Source organism: Hypanus sabinus, chromosome 4 (genome assembly GCF_030144855.1).
Source record: "Hypanus sabinus isolate sHypSab1 chromosome 4, sHypSab1.hap1, whole genome shotgun sequence".
NCBI lineage: Eukaryota > Metazoa > Chordata > Chondrichthyes > Myliobatiformes > Dasyatidae > Hypanus > Hypanus sabinus.
In genome coordinates this window covers 88,122,914-88,142,285 of record NC_082709.1, presented here as the reverse complement: position 1 = coordinate 88,142,285, position 19,372 = coordinate 88,122,914, and the positions used below count along the sequence as shown (strand labels likewise).

General features: G+C 43.1%; 1 protein-coding gene across 1 annotated transcript in view; it reads left to right on the top strand.

The window, feature by feature from the left end:
• The first annotated feature begins 8,208 nt into the window (after positions 1-8,208).
• LOC132392143 (solute carrier family 23 member 3-like) overlaps positions 8,209-19,372 on the top strand; it is a 30,071-nt gene continuing 18,907 nt past the window's right edge. Inside the window, exons 1-2 of the mRNA XM_059965992.1 lie at positions 8,209-8,493; positions 18,692-18,784. Of these exons, the coding sequence (XP_059821975.1) occupies positions 8,383-8,493; positions 18,692-18,784 (204 nt within the window). The 5' untranslated portion in view covers positions 8,209-8,382. The remainder of the gene's footprint in view (positions 8,494-18,691; positions 18,785-19,372) is intronic.

Sequence of the window (19,372 nt, the reverse complement as noted above, 5' to 3'; positions counted from 1 at the left end):
TTAAGCCATCGCCTTTTGAAGATGTCCTTGATGGTGGGGACCCCATGATGCAGTTGGCTGAGCTTGCAACTTCCTGCGGTTTTTCTGAACTTGTGCAGTGGCTCCTCCATACCGGACAGTGATGCAGCAGTTAGAATGCTCTCCACGGTACTTCAATAACAACTTAGTGAAGTTGTTGGTGGCATACCAAATCTCCTCAAACTTGAAGGAACTATAGACAATGTCCATCTGTAGAAATTTGATATGAAGTGCAGTGCAGGCAGACAATAAGGCCATAAGGAGGTAGACTGTCAGGTCAAGACCCAACAGAGAAAGAACCATGTAACAACAGTGGGGTAGAAGCTGTCCTTGTGCTTGGAGGTATGTGCTTTCAGGCTTTTGTATTTTGCCTGATAGAAGAGGGAAGGAGTGAGAATTTGGAGTGGGTGGGGTCTTTGATTATGATGCATGCTTTCCTGGGGCATCAACAGGCGTACTCAAAGACATAATGGGCAGATTGACCTGTTTCTATGCTATGAGACACCAGGAAAAGCCTCTGCGTGTAGTTATAATTAAGTTACACTTTTCCTGCCATGGCCCAACTTGATGATAGAATGGAAGATGCAAGGATATAATGCTGACACTTTATAAGACATTGCACAGACCTAGAGTACTGTGAGCAGCTTTGAGCTCCTTATCTGAGGAAGGACGTGTTGACATTAGAGAGGGTCTGGAGCAGGTTCACAATAATGATTCTGGGAATGAAAGGGTTAATCTATGAAGAGCATTTGATGGCTCCGAGTCTGTTCTCACTGAAGTTTAGAAGAATGAGTGGTGATTTCTTTGAAACCCTTCGCATATTGAAAGGCCCAGACAGAATGGAAGTGGAGAGGATGTTTCCTATAGTGGGAAGTCTAAGACTAGATGGCACAGCCTCAAAATATAAGGACATCCTTTAGAACAGAGATGAGGAGGAATTTCTTAAGCCAGAGGGTGGTGAATTTGTGGAATTTATTGCCACATACATTTGAAGAGTCATAGAAAAATACAGCACAGAAAAATTCAGCCCATTTACTCCATGCCAAACCATTTAAACTACCTACCACAACCAGTACCTTCCAGCTGCTACCATCCGGAAATGGTACTGCAGCATCAAAGCCAGGACCAACAGGCTCCAAGACAGCTTCTTCCGCCAGGCCATCAGACTGATTAACTCATGCTGACACAACTGTATTTCTAAGTTATACTGACTGTCCTGTTCTACATACTATTTATTACAAATCACTATAAATTGCACATTGCACACTTAGATGGAGATGCAACATAAAGATTTTTACTCTTCATGTGAGGATATAAGAAGGAAAGTCAATTCAATTCAATACTCACATTGATCTGTATCTCCATACCCCTACCATCCATGTAGGGGTATGTACCCAAACTTCTCTTAAATGTTGAAATTGAGCTTGAATGCACCACTGGCAGCTCATTCCACACTCTCCCAACTCCAAGTGGAGTCATGATGTTTTTTTTAGCCAGTTTTCTTGTTTTCACGAGGCTGAGTTGCTACCAGAATGCTACCAGCTCAGACGGAAAGTGTGCAAGGGAGGCGGCTGGATTCGAACTTGGGAACCTTCGCTCCAAAGTCCTGTGCTGATGCCATTACACCACCAGCAGGCTTCAGAGCGAAGAAATTCCCCCTTAAACATTTCACTTTTCATCCTTAACCCATGACCTCTAGTTACAGTCCCACCCAACCTAAGTGGAGAAAGCCTGTTTTCATTTACCCTATCTATACCCCTCAAAATTTTGTAAACCTCTATCAAATACGTTCCAAGGAATAAAATCCTAACATATTCAATCTTTACCTATTACTCAGGTCCTTGCGTCCCAGCAACATCCTTGTAAATTTTATTTGCACACTTTCAATCTTATTTACATCTTTCCTGTAGGTAAGTGACCAAAACCACACATAACATTCCTCACCAATGTCTTCAGAATAGTATCCCATCTCCTGAACTCAATGCATTGATCTTGACCAATGTGCCAAAAGCTTTCTTTACAACCCTATCTACCTGTGATGCCATTTTTAATGAATTATGATCAAATCCCTTGTCCTACCACACTCCTCACTGCCTTACCGTTCACTATGTTAGACCTACTCTGGTTGGTCCTACCGAAGTGCAACCCCTCACACTTGTCTGCATTAAATTCCATCTGCCATTTTTCAGCCTATTTTTCCGGCTGAGGTAGATCCCACTGCTAGTCTTCCTCGCTGTTCACTACACCCCCAATCTTGGTGTTATCCATAAATTTCCTACTCCAGTTAACCACATTATCATTCAGATTGTTGAAGACAAGCAACAATGGACGAGCACCAATCCCTGCGACACACCACTAGTCGCAGGTCTCCAGTCAGAGAGACAACATCTACAATTACTCTCTGGCTACTTCCATGAAGACAATGTTTAATCCAATTTACCACCTCATTTTCAATACCAAGTGACTGAACCTCCTTGACCAACTTCTCATCCGTTACTTTGCTAAAGGATTTTAGGTATATTTAAACAATATTTATATTTAATTATACCCAATAATGTACTTTGGCTATATTTACAGTGGAGTTTGATAGGTCAATAGACTTTTGATTAATAAAAGCCTCAAAGCTTACGGGACAATGCAGGAGATTGTGTTGATGGGGATAATACATCATCCAGAATGGAATGGTGGATCAGTCTCGATGGGCCAAATGACCCAATTCTGCTCCTCTGTCTTATGCTCAGGATGCTGTGCTAGCCTGTTAACCTACTCTAACCCTTCCCTCCCCCATATCTCTCCATTTCTCCTTCATCCATATGCCTATCTGAGATTCTCATAGATGTCCCTAATCTATCTGCCTCTACCTCCACCATTGGTAGCACATTCCATGCACACAGCACTCTCTGTGTAAGCACCTAACTCTGACATCCCCCTTAACTTTCTTTCAATCACCTTAATATTACACCCCGTCATATTTGCAGTATTAGCCCTGAGAAAACACCTCTGGCTGTCCACTCTGTCAATGCCTCTTATCATCTTGTACAACCCCATCTAGTTATCCTCCTTCCTCCTTCTCTCTAAAGAGAAAAGCCTCACCTATCAACCTATCTGCATTAAACTCTAATCCAAGCATCATCCTGGTAAATCTCCTCTTCTCCCTCTCTTAAGCTTCCAGATCCTTTCTATAATGAGGCACTAGAAATGAATGCAATCAAAGAATGCAAATAAGATGTAACAGCTACAAAGCAAGTGCTGTGCAGGTAAACAATAAGATACTTGCTTACTTACTGCCCGTCACACCACTGCCGTTTGGGCAGCAATGGAAGTCCACCATCTCTGTCTGTCCTTGGCCATACCAGTTTTGGTCTTGGTGTCAGTGGTGTTCAGGGCTTCCTTCATCCTCTTGGCTTTCATTACTGTCAGCCATTCAAGTCCCGGGTGGAGACTCAGGAATACCGTTGCACTCATATGTAGAAGGATTCTTCATTGTTGATTCCATAACAGTTTTGTTTGACTGGTCAGGGACATTAGCCCTGAGCTGAACCTCTGAAGCTGGAGGACTGGTTGACCACTTTTCATCTGACCTCGACCCTTTGACCTGTTTGGCATGAGTGACCCTACCAAGAGGCAAAGCATAAAGCCCTGACTCCAGCCAACATAGCTCTCTGGGTCATTGTGGCCCACGATCCTCCTAACATTGACAAGGTTGTGGTTCTCTTGTAGGAGACAATAAGGTGCAAGATTGTGATGTCAAGAGTCCATCTGACCATACTAGGGAACCATTCAATGTTCTCCAGGGCAGAAGCCACCCTGGAGCCTGGTGGTATGTGCTTTCAGGCTTTTTTTAAGCTACTGCCCAATGAGAGAGAAGAGAGAATGTTTGGAATGGGTGGGGTCTTTGATTATGTCAGCATCAAATGCAAACAAGTGGGACTAGCATAAATCTCTGTCAACATGAAGGAGTTGGGCCAATGGGCCGCTTTCTATGCTGTCTAGCTCTATGAATCTAAATAGCCAGACCAGTTTTTACAGGGCACTCAATTATTCTAATTTCTCTCTTACCCAATACTGTCCAATAATTGTCTATCAAGAAGAGAGATCTTATTCTGCTGTAATAAAACTGATTTAATTTCTGATAATTTATCTTTCCACATAAAATCATTTTGGAAAATCCACAGATCACAATATAGGATAAGCTAAAAAATAGATAAAGCAAAGAAAGGCAAAAATAAAACATTTCAGATGCTGAAAACCCCAGATAAAAACAAATTAAATGCTCAGCAGGTCAGGCAGTATCTGTGCAGTTACCAGACTGTCATCAGAGTTGGAAAAAATAAGTAATAAAACAGCACTACCTACCACCCCACCAGCACTCTTGTCCAGCACAAACTTCTCAGTAACTTCAACCATCTCCAACGGGATCCCACCATCAGGCACATCTTTCCCTCCCTCCCACTTTCTGCTTTCTACAGGGACCACTTCCTATGCAACTCCCTTGTCCAGTCGTCCCTCCCCACTGATCTCCCTCCTGGCACTTATCCTTGCAAGTGGAACAGCTGCTACACCTGCCCCTACACCTCCTCCCTCACTACCATTCAGGGCCTTAAACAGTCCTTTCAGGTGAGGTGATACTTTACCTGTGAGTCTGTTGGGGTCACCTGCTGTGTTTGGTGCTTCCAGAGTGGCTTCCTGTATATCGGTGGGACACAATGTGGATTGGGAGACTGCTTCACCGAGGACCTACTCTCTGCCCGTCAGAAAAACTAAGATCTCCCAGTGACCACCCATTTCAATTCTACTTCCCATTCCCATTCCAACATATCAATCCATGGCCTCCTATACTGCTGCGATGAGGCCACACTCAGGTTATATTCCGTCCGTGTAGCCTCCAACCTGATGGAATGAGTGTCAATTTCTCAAACTTCCGGTAATGCCCCTCCCTTCACCATTCCCCATTCCCATTTCCCTCTCTCACTTTATATTACCCGCCCGTCACCCCATTTGATGCTCCTCCCTCTTCCCTTTCTTCCATGGCCTTCTGTCCTCACCTATCAGGTTCTTCCTTCTCTAGCCCTTTATCTCTTTCACCAATCGACTTCCCAGTTCTTTACTTCACCCCTCCCCCTCTTCCTCTCCCGGTTTCACCTATCCTCTACTGCCTTGTATTTCTTCCTCCCTTCACCCCCCCCCCCACCTTCTTACTCTGACTTCGCATCTTCTTTCTCCAGTCTTGAAGAAGGGTCTCGGCCTGAAATGTTGACTGTTTATTCATTTCCATAGATGCTGCCTGACCTGCTGAGTTTCTCCGGCATTTTGTGTGTGTTGCTTGTATTTTCAGCATCTACAGATTTTCTCTTGTTTGCAATAAAACAACATTTAGGTTGAGGAGGAGGAGTGGAGGAGAGGATAGAGGAGGATTAACAAACAGATTAGAGAACATGACTTGTGAGGAAAGGTTGAGTGAGCTTGGAATGAAGCAGGATGAGAGCTGACTAAATAGAGGTGTATAAGATTACAAGAGGCACAGATAGTGTGTTCAGCCTGGGTCTTTCTCCCTGGCAGTACAGACTAATACCACAGAGCCTCCTTCTAAGGTGAATGGAGGAAAGTTTAGGGGAGATGTCAGAGGTAGGTAGGTTTTGTAACTCCAAATCATAAAAATTAATTGTAAGGAAAGTAAGACAGGCAGGAGATAGCTCATGCACTTTCGTTTTTACTTTAAGCGAGGAGTGCATGTATCACAGGGTGGTGTGATGACGTATGCCATTTACGTACTTTTACAGATAGCCCAAACTGCATTATGTAACCAATCAAGGCTGTTTAATCAAACTATATATTAACAATATCACTCACCTATTACTGAAATATTAAATACACAACACTCCTCCCTGTTTAGCTCAAAACTCCAACTCAGTATAGAATGCAACTCAACTATATACACAATATGCTATATAATACAAGTACTTATAGGCATCCACAGCATAGTGAACTTTAAATTGTCCCATTCAGGGCTAAAGATTTAATCGCTGTGCAGGAATTCTTGCTATTGACAAGGGAGGTCACTCTGCTCAGCTGGTGAGACGTGGCAGTGAAAGCAGTCCCAGGTTCTAGGGCCTCCTTTGTGCTGGTTCTAGGAGTTGACTCTGGGACTGCAGGAAATAATTCTGACAGCTCTCAACAACTTACTTCCTTTCTTTTTCTTTGGCTAGTTCTAATATTCTAAACCTCTCTTAAATGTTGCAATCAAACCCACATCGACCACTTCCACTTGCAGCTTGTTCCCCACTTACGCCACTCTCTGAGTAAAGAAGTTCCCCTTAAATATTTCACCTTTCACCCTTAACCTACGACCTCAACTTGTAGCTTCACGCACCATCCGTGGAGAAAGCCTGCTTGCATTTACCCTCTCTATACCTTAATAATCTTGCATGCCTCTATCCAATCTCCCCTCATTCATCAAATCATCCTGGGAATAAAGTCCTAGCCTATTCAGTCTTTCCCTATAACTCGGTGCTCAAATCCCAGCAACATCCTTGTAAATGTTCTCTGTACTCCTTCATTTTTATTGAAATGTTTATTGCATGAACTTCAGGTGGGAGATGGAAACTGCTCGTAAAAGCCCAGGTTGATGAATGGAAGGTGAAAGAAACCTCTGGCTAAAGAAATTCCTCCTCATTCCAGCTCTGGAACATCCTTGGTATTCTGAGGCTATGCCCTTTGGTTCTAGACTCACCCACTGTAGGAAACTTCCCCTCCCATCCACATGACCTAGGCCTTTCAGTATTCAAAAGGTTTCAATGAGATTTCCCTCTTATTCTTCTAAACTCCGGTGACTAGAGGCCCAGAGACATCAGGAAACACAGATAGGAGGGTTATGGTGCAGTGCAGGTTGATGGGACTAGCAGTTCAGCATGGACTGGATGGACAGAAGGGCCTGTTTTTGTGCTTTATGACTCAGTGACGGTGTCAGTGATTCTGATTGTCTCCCTGCACTGCACACTCTCTGAATGTTAGCGCTATATTCTGCATTCTGTTCCCCCTCCTCTCCTGTATAAGCTCAGGACACTGATTTGGAGAAATGATCTGTATGAGTGTCATGCAAATCAAAGACTTTCACTGAACCCCAGTACGGGTAACAATAATAAGCCAAATACCAATTAGACCATGGCCCACCCTTAACCACCTTGGTCCTAGATTCAGAACCAGGTTTACTATCACTGACAAATGTCATGAAATGTGTTGCTTTTTAGCAGCAGTACAGTGCAATACATAACACTTACTATAAATTACAATAGGAAAGATGAAAAATAACTAAGTAGTGCTGAAGGAGAGCAAGTTAGTGTCCGCGGGTTCAGATGGCGGACAGGAAGAAGTGTGTGTCTTCAAACTCCTGTACCTCCTCCCGTTCAGTAGGAATGAGGAGAAAGCCTATCCTGGGTGTTGGGGGTCCTTCACTATGCACAATGTCCTTTTGAGGCATCGCCTTTTGAAGATGTCCTCGATAATGTCAAAATGACGAATACAAGTCCTTGCTCACTGACAGTTGCCATGAAACTAGATAGGCCGGTAAAGAAGGCAACTTACATGTTTATATCATATGCATACATGCATATATGAACTTCTGCCATGGATGACATTGAGTATAAGTATCAGGAACTCATGTGCCGAACAGGTCACCCAATTACAGGATGTCGAGGATTTAGAGAGTGTGCAAATTCAAAGTCAAATTAGGTTTATGATCAAAGTACGTCCATGTCACCTTAGATTTTGCAGACATTTACAGGAAAATAAAGAAATACAAAAACAAAGACCACCAGACAGTCAATGCGCTCGATATCCAAGACAAATCTCGTGATGTAACGGACCCTGACCAAAAGCATCTTTCTGTGACAAGTATCTTGCAATTACTGACCTTCTCCCCAGCATTTCCCATCCAATTGCAGACTGGCAGATAATGTTAAGAAGCATGATAAGAAAAGTAAATTAACAACAGAACTGAGATGGGGACAATGTGATATAGTTAATCAGGCTGTCTAGTGCTTACTAGGACTGTAATCTTGATATAGTTAAGCAGACTGCCCAGAGAAAAGCAGAGAAGTCTCAATCTTCAGTGAAAAATGAAACGAGTTTAGATTACCCAGTCAGATCACCCAGGTTAATGGTAAATTTATTTGTGTCTTATCCCACACAAAGGGTGCAAAGGTAACTCAGAGTGTATAACGCTGCCCAGAAGATCAGCAAAGTCATCTCTCACCCCTTGTCCTCTCTCCCTCTCTTTTCTGCTCAAGCCCAGGCCTGTGTGTATCTGAGGTACGTTGGCCAGCTCAAACATCGTCTGTGGAAGCGGACCGATGATCACTGGGTGTAATGGAGGACACTCAGAGCTCAGAGCAAAGCCCGGCCAGGAAACCAGTGATCGCTCGCTACCCATTACACCAACAACCTCCCTGGATATTTAGTGCCTTGTTTGCAGTGCAGGTATGTAAGAATTGAGCAAGAAAAACCACAGGCATCGTACATTCCTATCGATTTACCCTCAATTTGGATTAAAGGGGAGCCTCTGCACTCAGAGGGTGGTGAGGGTGTGGAACAAGCTGCCAGTGGAATTGGTGGATGTGTTCGAATGCAATATTTAAGAGAAGGTTGAATAGGTATATGGACAGGAGGGGTGTGGAGAGCAGGTCAATGACACTGAGCAGTACAATAGTTTAGCATGGACTGGATGGGCCAAAGGGCCAGATTCTGAGATGTATGAGTCTACTGAGTTCCTAAACTGGACTTTCCGTTGAAAGGAGTGGCTCAGGTGGTAGGGCTGTTGCCTCACCACTCCAACAACATGGGTTCCAGCGCTGTCTATCTGGAGTTTACATCCCATCCCTCCCTCCTCACATCTTCCAGCTTTTCTCCCACATCCCATGGGTAGATGGATTGTTGTGTTAATTTACTTTTATTATTTGCGCGATTTCTCTTCCTGCACATTGGTTGTTTGCCAGTCTATGGAAGTGAATAAACAATCGACAGTTCGGGCTGAGACCCTTCTTCAGGACAAGTTTTTCGTAAATTTTATTTTATTTCTTATTTTCCTGTAAATGCCTGCAAAAAGATAAATCTCAAGGTAGTATGTGGTGACATATACTTGCTTTAATAATAAACCAGCTTTGAACTTTAAACTTAATTGGCTGCTGTTAATTGCCGACCTGGGGTAATAGTGAGTAAGAGAATCTGGGAAGAGTGAATGGCCATGTGTAGAGCTTAAAAATAACATTGGAGCTAACGTCAGCACAGATTCGATGGGCTAAAGGGCTTTTCTCCATGTTGTGAATTCTATAACCTTTTCACCAACTAAGATTGTCCTTAAAGCTTATTCCTTCATTCAATGTTCTCACAATGCCTCACACCATTTAGTATTAATCTATTGTATTTATTTTCCTGTAAATGCCTGCAAGAAGATGAATCTCACTCAGGGCAGTAAATATAAGCACATTGGTAACAAATTAACTTTGAATTTTGAACTTTGATAGCTTTTCTTTTATATTGAAGCTGTTATATATAGGTTGTGTTTTTAACGGAGAGGATACCTGTTTCATAGAAACATAGAAAATAAGTGCAGGAGTAGGCCATTTGGCCCTTTGAGCCTGCACGACCATTCGGTATGATCATGGCTGATCATCCAAACTCAAAACCCTGTACCTGCTTTCTCTCCATACCCTCTGATCCCTTTAGCCATATCTAACTTCCTCTTAAATATAGCCATTGAACAGGCCTCAAATGTTTCCTGTGGCAGAGAATTCCACAGATTCACCACTCTCTGTGTGAAGAAGTTTTTCCTCATCTCGGTCCTAAAAGGCTTCCCCTTTATCCTTAAACTGTAACCCCTCGTTCTGGACTTCCCCAACATCGGGAACAATCTTCCTGCATCTAGCCTGTCCAATCCCTTTAGAATTTTTTACGTTTCAATAAGATCCCTCCTCAATCTTCTAAATTCCAGGGAGTATAAGCCTAATCAGTCTTTCTTCATATGAAAGTCCTGCCATCCCAGGAATCAATCTGGTGAACTTTCTCTGTACTCCCTCTATGGCAAGAATGTCTTTCCTCAGATTAGGGGACCAAAACTGCACACAATATTCTAGGTGCGGTCTCACCAAGGCCTTGTACAACTGCAGTAGAACCTCCCTGCTCCTGTACTCAAATCCTTTTGCTATGAATGCCACCATACCATTTGCCTTTTTCACCGCCTGCTGTACCTGCATGCCCACCTTCAATGATTGGTGTACAATGACACCCAGGTCTTGTTGCATCTCCCCTTTTCTTAATTGGCCACCGTTCAGATAATAATCTGTTTCCCTGTTCTTGCAACCGAAGTGGATAACCTCACATTTATCCACATTAAATTGCATCTGCCATGAATTTGCCCACTCACCTAACCTATCCAAGTCACTGCCTGCTATTCTGAAAAAGTCCCATTTACTCCCACTCTTTGCTTCCTGTCTGCCAACCAATTCTCTATCCATATCAATACCATACCCCCAATACCGTGTGCTTTAAGTTTGTACACTAATCTCCTGTGTGGGACCTTGTCAAGAGCCTTTTGAAAATCTAAATATACCACATCCACTGGCTCTCCCCTATCCACTCTACTAGTTACATCTTCAAAAAATGCTATAAGATTCATCAGACATGATTTTCCTTTCACAAATCCATGCTGACTTTGTCCGATGATTTCACCTCTTTCCAATTGTGCTGTTATCACATCTTTGATAACCGACTCTAGCATTTTCCCTACCACTGGTGTCAGACTCACTGGTCTATAATTCCCCGGTTTCTCTCTCCCTGCTTTTTTAAAAAGTGGGGTTACATTAGCCACCCTCCAATCCTCAGGAACTAATCCAGAATCTAAGGAGTTTTGAAAAATTATCACTAATGCATCCACTATTTCTTGGGCTACTTCCTTAAGCACTCTGGGAGGCAGACCATCTGGCCCTGGGGATTTATCTGCCTTTAATCCCTTCAATTTACCTAACACCACTTCCCTACTAACATGTATTTCCCTCAGTTCCTCCATTTCACTAGACCATCGGTCCCTTACTATTTCCGGAAGATTATTTATGTCCTCCTTAGTGAAGACAGAACCAAAGTAGTTATTCAATTGGTCTGCCATGTCTTTGTTCCCTATGATCAATTCACCAGTTTCTGACTGTAAAGGACCTACATTTGTCTTGACCAATCTTTTTCTTTTCACATATCTATAAAAGCTTTTACAGTCAGTTTTTATGTTCCCTGCCAACTTTCTCTCATAATCTTTTTTCCCTTTCCTAATTAAGCCCTTTGTCCTCTTCTGCTGGTCTCTGAATTTCTCCCAGTCCTCAGGTGTGCCGCTTCTTCTTGCTAATTTATATGTTTCTTCTTTGGACTTGATACTATCCTTAATTTCCCTTGTCAGCCATGGGTGCACTACCTTCCCTGGTTTATTCTTTTGCCAAACTGGGATGAACAATTGTTGTAGTTCATCCATGTGATCTTTAAATGCTTGCCATTGTATATCCACCATCAACCCTTTAAGTATCATTTGCCAGTCTATCTTAGCTAATTCACATCTCATATCTTCAAAGTTACCCTTGTTTAAGTTCAGAACCTTTGTGTCTGAATTAACTATGTCACTCTCTATCTTAATGAAGAATTCCACCATATTATGGTCACTCTTACCCAAGGGGCCTCGCATGACAAGATTGCTAACTAAACCTTCCTCATTGCTCAATACCCAATCTAGAACGGCCTGCTCTCTAGTTGGTTCCTCCACATGTTGGTTCAGAAAACCATCCAGTATACGTTCCAAGAAATTCTCTTCCTCAGCACCCTTACCAGTTTGGTTCACCCAATCTATATGTAGCTTGAAGTCACCCATTATAACTACTGTTTCTTTATTGCACACATTTCTAATTTCCTGTTTAATGCCATCCCCAACCTCACTACTACTGTTAGGTGGCCTGTACACAACTCCCACCAGCGTTTTCTGCCCCTTAGTGTTATGCAGCTCTACCTATATCAATTCCACATCCTCCAGGCTAATGTCCTTTCTTTCTATTGCGTTATTCTCCTCTCTAACCAGCAATGCTACCCCACCTCCTTTTCTTTCCTGTCTATCCCTCCTGAATATTGAATATCCCTGGATGTTGAGCTCCCATCCTTGGTCACCCTGGAGCCATGTCTCTGTGATCCCAACTATATCATATTCATTAATAACTATCTGCACATTCAATTCATCCACTTTGTTACGAATGCTCCTCGCATTGACACACAAAGCCTTCAGGCTTGTTTTTACAACATTCTTAGCCCTTATACAATTATGTTGAAAAGCCGCTCTTTTTGCTTTTTGCCCTGGATTTGCCTGCCTGCCACTTTTACTTTTCACCTTACTACTTTTTGCTTCTACCCTCATTTTACACCCCTCTGTCTCTCTGCACTTGTTCCCATCCCCCTGCCACATTAGTTTAAAGCCTCCTGAACAGCAGTAGCAAATGTTCCCTCTAGGACATTGGTTCCAGTCCAGCCCAGGTGCAGACCATCCTGTTTATACCGGTCCCATCTCCCCCAGAACTGGTTCCAATGCCCCAGAAATTTGAATCCCTCCCCCTTGCACCATTTTTCAAGCCACGTATTCATCTGAAATATTCTCCTATTTCTACTCTGACTAACATGTGACACTGATAGTAATTACCTTTATGGTCCTACTTTTTAGTTTATCTCCTAACTCCCTAAATTCACCTTGTAGGATCTCATCCCATTTTTTTACCTATATCATTGGTACCTATGTGCACCATGACCACTGGCTGTTCACCCTCCCATTCCAGAATGTCCTGCAGCTGCTCAGAGACATCCTTGACTCTTGCACCATGGAGGCAACATACCATCCTAGAGTCTCGTTTGCGGCCACAGAAACGCCTATCTACAATCGAATCCCCTGTCGCTATAGCTCTCCCACTCCTTTGCCTTCCCTCCTGTGCGGCAGAGCCACCCACTTCCTTTGCATTCACACTTTCCCGAGGAGTCGTTACTGTGCTGCTGGGGAAGTCTGTAAAAATTTAACCTGCAATTACTGACTGGCATTTAACTTAATGCTTAGCTAGAGTCAGCAAGGAATGTTGGAATGCCTTGTCATAGAGTCATTGAGCACTACAGCACAGAAACGGGCTCTTTGGCCCTTCTAATCCATGCAGGACTGTTACTCTGCATAGTAGCCTCAAGCTACATCTGGACCATAGCCCTCCATACCCCTCCCATCCATGTACCTATACGATTTTCTCTTAAATGTTGAAATCAAAACCACATCCACCACTTCCACTGGCTGTTCATTCCACACTCTAACCCCCACTTTGAGTGAAGAGATTCTACCTCATGTTCCCCTTAAACACTTCACCTTTCACCCTTGACCCATGACCTCTAGTTCTAGTCTCACCCAACCTCGATGGAAAAGGTCTGTATGCATTTACCTTACTTATATCCTCATAATTTAGTATACCTCTCATTGTAGATCTCCCCTCATTCTCTTAAGCTCCACTGAATAAAGTCCTAACCTATTTAACCTTTTTCTATAACTCCAGTCCTCAAGTCCCAGCAACATCCCTGTAAATATTTAACTTTTGCCCCTCACCTATTTCTAGTCTCACCCAACCCGAGGAGAAAAGCCTACATACATTCACTCTGTAACCTCATAATTTGGTATACCTCTGTAAGATCTTCCCTCATTCTCCTATGCCCCAGTGAATAAAGCCCTGACCTCAGTTAGAATCAGAATCAGGTTTATTACAAGTTTATCACATTGGGACCAGTACATTTTGGTCCAATTAAGCGACTGCCCCAATTAGCCAAAGTTTCATGGAAATAGTTAAAAAGCATAAAAAAGACAAATTACATTTAACTGAGTAAGAATTTATGTATTTAAATGAAATAAAGAAAATAAGAACAAAACCTCTACAGAACTATAAAACAATGTATTAGTTTCTAACAGTTATCAATGGAGAAATTCATCCAGTGTATGCTGCCATGTTCCTGTGATTAATTGTAAATGAACAAAATCAGCGCAGATACTTAGTTCTGATAATGGTCTGCCTTTGTACAATTCTTTAAACAATTGCATCCTCTAAACCTTTATTCTCATCTGTCCACAGAACACGGTCCCAGAAGCACTGTGGAAAATAAAAATGGTCTTTTGCAGACTTGAGCTGTACGGCAATGTTTTTTTTGAGAACAGTGGTTTCCTCTGTGGTGTCCTTCCATGAACACCATTCTTGTTCAGATTTTCTCCTGATTGTCCACAGATCTCTGCAGGTCTTTTGTTCTTACTCCTGGGTTCTCTTCCATCCCCTTCTGCTTTGCTCTTGGTGTGATCTTTGCGGGACACCCACTCCTCGGGAGAGTAGTAACAGTACTGAATTTCCTCCATTTGTAGATAATTTCTCTTACTGTGGACTGATGAGCAGTCAGTCCTTTATAAATGTTTTTGTCGCCTTTTCCAGTTTCTTGAGAAGAGGAGGTTCTGTCAGTTACCTGACTTTATGTGCGTTTTTTATAGGGCAGGGCACCTCTACGACGCACACCTCCAATCTCATCTCATTGACTGGAACACCTGACTCCACATAGCTTTTGTCGAAGGCATGACCCCAAAGGTTCACGTACTTTTTTGAACCTAGATTGTGATTGTTTAAGTGGTGTACTCAGTATTGACGAGAAGATGTACAATTGTTTGTGTGTTATTAGTTTAGGCAGATTATGTTTGTCTATTATTGTGACTTAGATGAGATCAGACCATGTTTTATGAGTGATTTTATGAGTGAGTGTTTTATGATTAATGCAGAAAACCAGATAACTGCAAAGGGTTCAAAACTTTTTCCATATATATATATAAATTAATTAATGAAAAAAGAAAGGAAAAAAAGTGATGTGTTCATGGATTGAAATTGAAATCATATCTCCTAGTTGTGCTAGCAGCTCATTCCACACTCTCACTGCCCTCTGAGTGAAGACTTTTCCCCTCATATTCCCCTTAAACCATGATCTCTAGTTGTACTCCCACCCAACCTCAGTGGAAAAAGCCTGCTTGTATTTACCCTATCTATGCCTCTCATTATCTTGTATACTATCAAATCTCTCCTCAATTTTCTACGTTCCAAGGAATTAAGACCATAAGAGAGAGGAGCAGAAGTAGGCCATTCAGCCCATCGAGTCTACTCCACCATTCAATCAGGGCTGATCCAATTCTTCCAGTCATCCCCACTCCCCTGGTTTTACCATATACCCTTTGATGCCCAGCTAATCAAGAACCTATCTACAAACGTTTGTATCTCTGCCTTAAATACACCCAATGACTTGGTCTCCACATCCACTCATGGCAACAAATGCCACAGATTTACCATGGTGGCATCCGTCGGTCTCGAGGGACCATGGATCTGCGCCTGGAGTTTCCAGGGTGCAGGCCTGGGCAGGGTTGTATGGGAGACCGGCAGTTGCCCAAGCTGCAGGCCTTCCCCTCTCCACACCACCGATGTTGTCCAAGGGAAGGGCACTAGGACCCGTGCAGCTTGGCACCGGTGATGTCGCAGAGCAATGTGTTGTTAAGTGCCTTGCTCAAGGACACAAACACGCTGCCTCAACTGAGGCTCGAACCAGTGACTTTCAGGTTACTAGTCTGATGCCTTGCCCACTAGGCCACGTGCCAACACAGATTTACCACCCCCTGACTAAAGTAATTTCTCTGCATCTCTGTCCTAAATGAACATCCTTCACTCCTGAAGTTGTGTCCTCCTGTCCTAGACTCACCGACCATGGGAAATAACTTTGCCATATCTAAACTGTTCAGGCCTTTTAACATTCGGAATGTTTCTATGAGATCCCTCATTCTCCTGAACTCCAGGGAATACAGCCCAAGAGCTGCCAGACGTTCCTCTTACAGGAACCCTTTCATTCCTGGAATCATTCTCATGAATCTTCTCTGAACCCTCACCAATGTCCATATATCTTTTTTAAAATAAAGAACCCAAAACTGCACACAATACTCCAAGTGTGGTGTACTAACCTATTCATTTTTTCCCTTATAACTCAAGTCCTACAGTTCTGACAACCTTATTTACATTTTTCCTGCAGGTAGGTGACCAAAACTCCACACAGTAACCCTAATCAGGTCTCACCAATGTCTTATACAATTTCAACATAACATCCAATCTCCTGTACTCAATACATTGATTTAGGAAGGTCAATGTGCCAAAAGCTTTCCTTGTGACCCTCTCTACCTGTGCTGTCACTTTCAATGGATGATGGACCTGTATACCCAGACTCCTTTGTTTTACCACACTCCTCGATGCTGTACCTTTCATTGATTAGGACCTACCCTGGCAGGTCCTACCAAAGCACAACACCTCACACTTGTCTGCATTAAATTCCATCTGCCATTTTCAGCCCATTTTTCCAGCTGGTCAGATCCCGCTACAAGCCATAATGTTCTTCCTCGCTGTTCATTACACACCCAGTCTTGGTGTCATCTGCGAATTTGCTGATCCAGTTAACCACTTTATCCATTCAGAGAGGCAAGCATCTACTACCACTCTCTGGCTTCTCCCAAAAAGCCAGTGTCCAATTCAATTTATTACCTCATCTGAATGCAAAGTGACTGAACCTTCTTGACCAAACTTCCATGCGGGATTTTGTCAAGTGCCTTGCTAAAGTTCATGTAGGCAACTTCCACAGTCTTGCCTTCATCGACTTTCCTGATAACTTCCTTGAAAAACCTGTCTCCAACAGCAGAACAACATTAGCCATCCTCTAATCTTCCAGTACCTCATCTACCACTAAGGATGATTTAAATGTCTCTGCTAGGGCCCCTGCAATTTCTGCACTTACCTCCACTGGATCTGAAGGAACACCTGGGGATTTATCCACCCAAAGACAGCAAACGCCTCCTCCCCCATAATCTGTATGGGGTCCATGACTTCACCGCTGCTTTGCCTCATATCTACAGACTCTGTGACTGTTTTCTGGGTAAATCCATTTAAGATCTCCCCAGTCTCTTTTGGCTCCATACATGGATTACCAGAATCAAAATCAGGTCTATTATCACTAGCATGTGATGTGAAATTCGTTAACATGGCAGCAGCCATTCAATGCAATACATAATCGAGCAGAGAAAATAAATAAATAAATTAAATTTTACAAATAATAATTAATAAACAAGTAAATCAATTACATATATTGAGTAGATTAAAAAAATGCAAAAACAGAAATACAGTATATTAAAAAAAAAGTGAGGTAGTGTCCAAAGATTCAATCTCCATTGAGGAATCAGGTGGCAGAAGGGAAGAAGCTGTTCTTGAATCACTGAGTGTGTGCCTTCAGGCTTCTGTACCTCCTACCTGATGGTAACAGTGAGAAAAGGGTGCTGGAGGTCCTTAATAATAGATGCTGCCTTTCTGAGACACCGCTCCCTGAAGATGTCCTGGGTACTTTGCAGGCTAGTGCCCAAGATGGAGCTGACTAGATTTATAACCTTCTGCAGTTTCTTTCAGTCCTGTGCAGTAACCCACCCCCATACCAGACAGTGATGCAGCCTGTCAGAATGCTCTCCACGGTACAACTATGGAAGTTTTTGAATGTATTTCTTGACATGCCAAATCTTTTCAAACTCCTAATAAAGTATAGCTGCTGCCTTGCCTTCTTTATAACTACATCAATATGTTGGGGCCAGGTTAGATCCTCAGAGATCTTGACACCCGGGAACTTGAAGCTGCTCACTCTCTCCACTTCTGATCCCTCTATGAGGATTGGTATGTGTTCCTTTGTCTTACCCTTCCGGAAGTCCACAATCAGCTCTTTCGTCTTACTGACATTGAGTACCAGGCCAATTACAGAGGGAGGTACAGAGGCCCAGGTTCTGCAACTTCTCAATCAGGTTTTGTGGGAATGATGGTATTAAATGCTGAGCTATAGTCGATGAACAGCATCCTGATGTAGGTGTTTGTGTTGTCCAGGTGGTCTAAAGCCGTGTGGAGAACCATTGAGATTGCATCTGCCGTTGACCTATTTTGACGATAGGCAAATTGCAATGGGTCCAGGTCTTTGCTGAGACAGGAGTTCAGTCTAGTCATGACCAACCTCTCAAAGCATTTCATCACTGTCAATGTGGGTGCTACCGGGCAATAGTCATTAAGGCAGCCCACATTATTCTTCTTTGACACTGGTATAATTGTTGCCTTTTTGAAGCAAGTGGGAACTTGCACCTGTAGCAGTGAGAGGTTGAAAATGTCCTTGAATACTCCCACTAGATGGTTTGCACAGGTTTTCAGAGCCTTACCAGGTACTCCATTGGGACCTTCCACCTTGTGAGGGTTCACTCTAAAGACAGCCTGACATCGGCCTCTGAGACAGAGATCACAGGGTCATCAGGTGCAGCAGGGATCTTCACAGCTGTAGTTGTGTTCTTCCTTTCAAAGTGTGCATAGAAGGCGTTGAGTTCATCTGGTAGTGAAACATCGTTGCCATTCATGCTATTGAGTTTCGCTTTGTAGGAAGTAATGTCTTGCAGACCCTGCCAGAGTTCTCATGCATCCGATGTCACCTCCAACTTCATTCAAAATTGTCTCTTTACCCTTGAAATAGCCCTCCACAAATCACACCTTGTTTTCTGGTACAGGCCTGGGTCGCCAGACTTCAATGCCACAGATCTAGCATTCAGCAGACGATGTACCTCCTGGTTCATCCACAGCTGTTGGTTTGGGAATGTACGGTAAGTCTTTGTGGGCACACACTCATCCACACAGGTTTTAATGAAGTTGGTAACAACTGCAGCATACTCATCCAGGTTTGAAGATGAATCCCTGAATACAGTCCAGTCCACTGATTCAAAGCAGTCCTGTAGGTGTTCCTGTGCTTCCCTTGTCCATACCTTCCTGGTCCTCATTTCTGGTGCTGCAGTCTTCAGTCTCTGCCTGTACTCAGGGAGTAGAAGTACAGCCAGGTGATCAGACTTCCCAGAGTGAGAGTGTGGCATAGCATGATAGGCATTCTTGATGGTGCTGTAGCAATGGTCCAGCGTGTTGTTTCCTCTGGTATTGCAAGTGATCTACTGATGGTAGTTGCTTAGTGATTTTTTCAGACTGGCCTGGTTAAAATCTCCCAAAACTATGGTAAAGGCATTGGGGTGCACTGTTTTGTGCATGTTGATCCCAATGCTCAGATCATCTAAAGCCTGCTTGACATTGGCCTGAGGTGGAATGTAAACTGCTACCAGAATAACCCCAGAGAACTCCCGTGGTAGGCAAAAAGGATGTGATAACTCGGGCAATGGGTGAAATATCCCTCTAGTGTTTGTAGA